Genomic DNA, 7,775 nt, shown 5'->3' with positions numbered 1-7,775 from the left:
GGAACAATCAAGCTGTCTGTTTTTATTCAGCTGCAGTTTGCTTGAATTTGTAAGTGCTTAATGATTGGGAATCAAATGTGCTATACAAATATAAGGCATCAAAAAGCAATGATTATCAATTCCTTGACAATTTGATTATAGGTCCGCTGCGGTATGTTCTCAGTCAAATGAATGTGGGTCTCCCTGCTCTTTGATATATTATTCTGTCTCCATGATAGCATAGCTGCTTTTTTACCCACCAGGGAACAAATGAAATGTCCCAACACTGACTTGCTTCTCCTGAAAAGCCAACCTGAAATATACGAAGTATAGAGGAAATGGCAATGACCAGAGAATCTAGTTTAATGGGCTGCTGTACAGGAAGACTTTGTTCTACAATACATTTTGGAAACAGCTTTCAAATGTTACTTACAGGTACTGTATAAAATAGATAACAGTTTTATTGTATACATCATGATCCTTGGACATTATAACCAGGATATTAAGAAATACATAGGAATGTGTGGTGGAGGGTGAACAGGGTTGTTTTTTTTTTTGTGTGTGTGTTGGTTTTTTTAGATTAACCTAAATCTAATGAATAGCTCTGTGTTTCATCACGGTTCAAAGCCATCACTGCTGTACCTTCATCAGGCTACAGAACAACTACATATTCACAAATACTGGTACATCTGTGTATGGTACAATAAAAGATTGAGAATCACATTTCTCATATAGGTCCTTCTTCCACTTAATTTTAGCTTTTAATACTCTGTGTGCTTGTTTGGTCCATGCAAAGCAATCTATTATCTGTGTCACTTGTTAAATAAAAACGAAATTCAAATTTGAAGAGGGCTTGGATTTTAGATAATTTAGGAAATTATGAAATGATTATGGAAGTATAAAATTAAACTCACTCTGATAATAGAAATGAGTGGGTCTTGTGCTGTTTTTTCTTTGGGGGCCATCCTCTCAACTCAGATGGTTTGGAGGCAAAAATCTGAGTTACTTCAGTGCCTTAAGTGACAGTTGTTAGCATCCATAATCTACATACAGTACATTGTTGAGTTGTGAACTGAAGAGGTTGACAATAGCTGTAATTCAAAGTTACAGCACAAGTTTGTAAAGTTTGAGCCAACATTAAAAGAAAATGCTTTCAGAAACTGGCACCTCTTATCTACAGACGTCTATTATATAAAACAATTTCACTCTAGAACACGGAACATGGCAGCTGGTTTGGAATTGCAAATTATGTATGTTTTCTACTGTCACAGAATTCAATAGCTTACTTGAAAGGAAAATGCTGCTGTTTTGCTGTGTTGTAAGCAGTGCACATATTTGCCTGTTATACAGAGAGATTTCCCATTAAAACAAACGTTAAAAGAAAATGTACCATGGGAAACACTGTATATTCAGTAAAATATCCGTGCCGCCACTTGCCAGAACGCATGATGCTGCAGTTTTACAGTCCATACAGAGGTGATATGTCTTCATTCAAACATTTCGTAATGGCGTGTTTGCCTCACACGTGGAACCATATCAATAAGCAACCTGTAAAGGAAAGCACAAGTGAGTACAGTAGAGCTGTAAGGGGAAAGCACAGAGCCAGGGGAATTGTGTTAGGCACTCTCATGAAATAAGAGGTTTATCATCTCCTAACTGCTGAACAGAGTGAAACCAGGCCCAGAACAAGCCCTGCTCAACCTATGATGGTTGTGGGGCGGCACAAGGGGTGGGGAGGAGGGTTTCTCCTCAGAAGCATTTGAAATACCAGGTGCACTTCTCTGCAGTTTAGATCTAAATGCAAGGGGCTGGGTTATGGCTTAAAAACACAGCCCAGTGTAGGAATGGGGAGGGGCAGGGTGATGCTGCAGTGAGTCCCTTGGAGGAATTGTGGCTGAATCAGGGTTGGCTCTCTGCCGACACCAAGACTGCTTTGAAAAAGAATGTTACAATGGAGGAGAATGGCAGAGACTGTGCTCCTCAGTGGCCAGAACTCAGTGCAAGGCTTATCCCCCAGTGGCTTGAATGCCCCAGAAAGACATCGGCGCTTGCTAGCTCTTTCCCTAGGAAGTGAGGATGATGGGGACCTGGCAAAGCAGTGCCGGCAAGCTGTGCAGTTGGAATCTGCTTGGAGTGTTGACTGGCCATGGCATATTCTGTCCATCCAAAGCAGTGTGGTGATGGCGGTAAATAGTTTGGGTGTCATGGGTTATATTTGAAAGATTCTAGGTTCTGTTGGTCATGTTTGCATTGTTCCTACTTTAATGTCCCCCGTCTCACCTCTGCATTTGGCCAGAATACCCTGCCTCTGCTGTGGAATGTATATTCCAATGATTTTACAGGGGCGTTTCTAATTAAAATGTTAATAACTTTCCAAACTGGATTATAAACTATAAATCATAGGTGTGGGCACTAGATGTCTGCAAGGGACATCCAATAAAATAGTTTCTATCTTTTATATTATTATTTTTCTATAAAGTAGCAAAAAGAAAAAAACAACCCTGAAGACATTCATCACTCCAAACACCTGCGGTGAAATCCTGGCTCCAATGAAGTCAATGGCAAAATTCCCATTGATTTCAACAGAGCCAGGATTTCCCCTCCAATTTTAGTGTCATCATTCAAAAATCCTTTATCCATTCACTTCAGAAAAAATAGTAGAAAAATTCTTTGGAACTTGGGTGACCTATCAGTTTCCAAGCCAATATATGGTGTATTTTGTAGTGTTATAGAGAGGGAGGCCAACATCTAGTTTATAATTTAAACTCCATTGCAGCCTCAGCTATGGAGGAGATAATCTTCCTATGTTTTCACTATACTTTCACACAGGAGAAACAGGGCTTAGAATGTGCCATAAAAATATTTTGAAGGAATTCTGCCTCAAAGTCAAAATTTTGTTGTTTTAAAACAATACAAATAAGCACACACAAAAATAGATTTTTTAGCTAAAACAAAGCAACACAAAAACCCCTAAAATTATATTTTTGGCTTCTCTGTAACATAGACTAGCTTTTGTTTTTTAAACCCCACTGCCACCGCACTGCGCATTGTGCTGACAGCTACCGTACTAAATACCAGAGATTTATTACACCGAAGTTATATAAGCCTCTGCCAGCTGATGCTTATTTTATTTGAAACACCAACAATCCTTTTGTTAAAGATGTTGTGCTGGGCATAGCAAATACCTCTTAACAGAAGAGATGTGTTAAGAGTGAAATGTAATTGTTATGTGAGTGGTCTCCATTTCGTTGTATAGTGTTCTGTTTTCATTGCAGGATTAATGGAATATTATTTTGTTCTTGAAAAAAGTAACTTTTTTTTAAAAAGGGGAATATTCTGAGAACAAATAAATCCTAAACACACCCAAGGGACTAGATGTTCAGGGGGATGGTGCAGAAATTTTTTTCATCTCTAGGTCACATTTGAGTGGCTAGAAACTTTGTTCTCCCATAGAGCTATAGAGAAACCCCACCACCATCCATTCTAGAAATTAGCCTTTCTCCAGCTCCCATCTATTTGAGGAGAACAGGTTCCCAAACAATTAATAAACAGCTTTCTTCTCTTTCAGATACTGTTGCCTTCAATAACTAACAATATATCTGGTAATGTGATGTGAACTACCAGAAGTGTGCAGGTATGCACATGCATTCCAAATGAATATTGCTCTTGTTCATTAACAGGCGAAACCTTTAATGCTGTAGATCATGAATGAATGGCATAAATGTGATTACTATTGCCTGCTGACAGAGCAAAGTAAAAAGAAAAATTTAACTCACTTGATTCCATAGGCAAGTATTGTAAGTCCCATTAAAACTCCTACACTGCCATCCAGGTACCAGACAGAAGCATTGTGCTTAAAAACTTCTGCACTTAGAAGGATGGAAAATCCCATTACTCCACCTACAAGAGAGTTGAAACCTGGAAGAAAAAAAAGACACATACAAATCAAGGGAAGAACTCAATCTCTTAGCATCAGCTTTAATCATCTCAACTATGAAGAGACTCGTGTGGACAAAAGCCATTATACTGCACCTAGAAGCATAGAGGGCAAAGAGTCTCTTTTGACTGTAGAGCAGAGCCCATTTTATGTTGTACTGCACTGAGAAGGAAGGCACAGGTCTCTAACACATGATAAGCCATGGCTTACGATGGGGCCTTCATTTGAAAAAAATCCGACTTGGAATGTTCAGTATCACCCCTTTATATCCTAGGACCTGCTGCTGCTCTTCATTTCCAGCGTGACTGAGGTGAAGTCCACCTCTTGTCATTGTGTCTCTTATTCAGTCATCAGCCACCACTTTTCAGTCTTCTTTTAGTCTTCATCCTAAATCCTATTAAGCGAGTCTCTTTCCTTGAGTCACTTTGCCACTTTCAAAGTATATGTCAAAGGGTAATTCTAGCTGAAAAGTGACCTGGTTTTTTTTTCAAAGGACCCCTTAAAGTTCTAAGTTATTGTTTCTTATGAATGTCCAGATTACTACTTAGAAAATGAACACACATCATCTTCTTTCTAACTTCAAGAGGTGAAAACTCCATGTTGGCATCTGTCTTTAAAAATATCATGGATAAAAGTTCTGCAGGCCAAATAATATTCTGATAATTGTGTAGGCCTACTGATGTACACAGATGCCCTAAGAAATACATGTGCCAAAGTGCATTAATGGGTTTGTACCCGTGTAACTGGTTACACATTAATAAGCAACTTAATCAATAACGTGAGTCCATCTCACTCGCCCATAGTGTGCGCTGTATTTCTGTCACTTAAAGGAAGCAGAGCTATCTCTGAATACATGCAAGAAGCAGATCTAATGAGCATGAAGGTGCCATTTTTACATAACGTCAGAGAACTGCCCTTTATGATTTTTTGTTTTTCTTTTGGTCCATATATCCTGCTTTAAGGTACATTGAGGCTTTGGCTTATAGCTGAATACACTACTGGATGTAATAGAGAGTGAGCCTGTTAAAACTATTCTCCATTTGTTCCCCATACGTCTCAAAAGTCTTGCATGCCTGTCACTCCCAGTCAGGAGTGCTTGCAGGCTTGATAATGTTCTTTTCAGTCCAATTTCTTAATTTTCTCTTTTAACCTATCAGGTTGGCTCTTCAAAGACCTTTCCTCTTCTAGAGCATTTAGTTTCATTCCTTGAGATCCTGCTTTTTTAAAAGAAAAAGTCCTTCCTCTCACTGCATGTGTGCAGCCACCTTTTCTTCCCAAACTCAGGCTTCACTGTTTCACCCTTTCATGGTCAGTCCTTTTCTACTGAACAATGGGCTTCTACCACCAGCCCTCAAAGGCCAAGATCTGACTCAGGCTTGGGCTGTAGCGCTATAAAATGGCAGTGTAAATGTCTAGGCTTGGGCTGGAGCCTGGGCTCTGAGACCCAGCCCGCTCATGGGGTCTCAGATCCTGAGCTCCAGCCTGATCCCAAACGTTTACATTGCAATTTTATAGCCGACTCAGGCCAGCAGCTTCCATGCCGTAGGTCTTTGATTGCAGTGTAGACATACCCCAAGTGACCTGCCCAACGTCACACAAGAGGTCTCTGAGAGAACAGGGAATTGACCTGGGTCTCAGCTAGTGCCCTAATCACTAAACCATCCTTTCTCTTTGTTAATTTTCAAGGGCCAAAGGGAGTTTTGATTAAAATTCCATGGCACGACATAGCTTCCCATCTGGAAATGCAGCTTCACCCTCAATATTAAATAAACCCCAGTGTCTTGTATTTATCACTCAAAGGGACCAGAGCAGTGCGGTAGTTAAGTGATGCTCTCTTATATAGCCTAATGTTCTCAATAATAAAACTTCACATTGTACAGCATTTTTCATCACAGTTCTCAAAGCATTTTGAAACCACTGACTGAAACCCCGCAACACTCCTTAGACTGCGGTAAGTGTTATTATCCTCATTTTATATATAGGTAAGCTAAAGCATAAAGAAATGACTTGCTCAAGCATCACACAGCAAGTCAATGACAGAACCAGGAAGAGAACACAGGAGTGGCAGCCTCACACTCCAAACACTAAACTATCTTGTTTCTCTGATTAATGGCCTTGCAACGGAAGACCAATGCTTTCACAGAGAAGAACTGGAATCTGGAAGGGTTTTAGCTTTCGGACAAAGGGTTTAATTATTCTTTTGAAGTTATCATTGCATCCCTTTTCTGGGTAATGCAAGCTTGTTCCTTACAGGCCATTTTCTAGTGTTTTGTCCATTCTATCTCTGAGTCCCAAGCAACTCAGCTTTCATTTATTCCTTCTGGGAGATTGTGCCACAATTTAACATATCTCAGAGTCAGAGTTTTCCTTCACTCTCTAAATTTCATCCCATCACTCCATATGTCTATCATCCTACATTCCATTCTGTCCTTGTTTACAACCTTCAAATATGGGCAAACTGTAATGTTCTCTTTAGTCTTCTTTTAGCCTGACTCTACATATTTAGCTCCTTAAGTTCTCCTAAATCAGTCCTTCCTGACACAATCATTTTTGTTCTTCTCTGAGCTCTCTCTTATTTGTCAATGTCTTTCTGGTAATGTGCAGAGAAGGAGGTGAAACAGAACAAGTTCTGAATTCTAATGTTCCTGACATTTGAGTTCTCAGCAGAATAGCATTTGGGCTAACTGTTGTTTGTGTTCACACAGATTTCAGCAAGACTACGTCCTAGGTAAAAAGACTTCATTTCTTAGTTCTGAATGTTGAGGTGAGATTTTCAAAAGCACCTAATTGATTTAGGAGCACATGTCCCCCTGACTCTCTCCTTTCTGGGTCTTGTACTCTGAAGTCACTTAGGCACTTTTGAAAATGCCATCCCTCATGTTTTTGAGGATGAGAATATGCTTGTTAATGCTGACTAGATCTAGCTTACTAATACTTGGGATCTGGACAGCAAGAAGCAAGTTGGGGAACAATGGTTGTTGGAGAACATCAGTGATGGTTCTCCATGACTGTAGCCCTGATGGCTTAGTAAGATTTAGAGTATGAATCTGGAGCTAAGGAACTTTTATGCCCCCAATTCTGCCCCGAGATATCTGTAAGACTCTGAATGGAAGTTGTACGGATATTTGAGGGAAAAGCTGTTCTCCTTGGAATGTAATTCCACTATAGCCTGTCTGGAATTGGTCTGCTCTCTAAATCACAGTAGCAAGGACACTGGAGAAATTCTCACCTAGATGAAGGGAAATTTGATTTGGACAGTACAACCCAAGGCTGTACCCAGAACATATTCTGAAACGAGCACACTTTTACACAGACCTATATTGCCGTGATCTCTACAGAGTGTACATGAAGTAAGAATCTAATCATAAACTCCCCTCTACTCACATCCTGACAGATTCCTCCTACTGCAAAGCACTGCTGCTTCTCAGTGCTGAATACCCAGCAAACTTCCTATCCCCCAAGAGAGAGCTGTCCCGGGAAGGTGAAATACTCCAGCTGACTGAGTGCCATTCTGTATGGCACACAATTTGCTCTGGGATGATGACGTTGCTGACTACAATTCTTGTGTTTTGTGATTCAAGCTGTCACCTCGCAGAAATATGTGAAGAAGGAACATGCTTCTCAGCCTAAGGGAGAAATAATGATCCAGAGGCAGGATTCAAGGAACTGAAGATGTAAATATTTGAAAGCACATATTAGAGAAAGAGGAGCCTTTTAACAGAGTGAAGATAGCAAATTCACACAGGTGTTTCTGTTGCCTCCACAGCTTGTAGCCTCAGTTTGATTCCTGTATTACAGATAGTTAAGTACTTCTCTGAAATACATTCAGTATTTAATTAAGAGACTCTTCTAAGTCTTG

General features: G+C 40.0%; 1 protein-coding gene across 2 annotated transcripts in view; it reads right to left on the bottom strand.

Moving 5' to 3' along the window:
• Positions 1-330: 330 nt before the first annotated feature.
• The window catches only part of TMEM163 (transmembrane protein 163), a 177,228-nt gene continuing 169,783 nt past the window's right edge, over positions 331-7,775 (bottom strand). For both annotated transcript variants that reach the window (XM_067549542.1, XM_067549541.1), the window contains 2 exons: positions 3,756-3,897; positions 331-1,527 (listed from right to left, as the gene is read on the bottom strand). In XM_067549542.1, coding sequence (XP_067405643.1) covers positions 1,467-1,527; positions 3,756-3,897 — 203 coding nt within the window. In that variant the 3' untranslated portion in view covers positions 331-1,466. The remainder of the gene's footprint in view (positions 1,528-3,755; positions 3,898-7,775) is intronic.

This window comes from Emydura macquarii, unplaced genomic scaffold, assembly GCF_026122565.2.
Source record: "Emydura macquarii macquarii isolate MOO-44397 ecotype Brisbane River unplaced genomic scaffold, CSIRO-AGI_Emac_v2 contig_1253, whole genome shotgun sequence".
In the NCBI taxonomy this organism is placed as follows: domain Eukaryota; kingdom Metazoa; phylum Chordata; order Testudines; family Chelidae; genus Emydura; species Emydura macquarii.
This window is presented reverse-complemented; position numbering and strand designations above follow the sequence as displayed.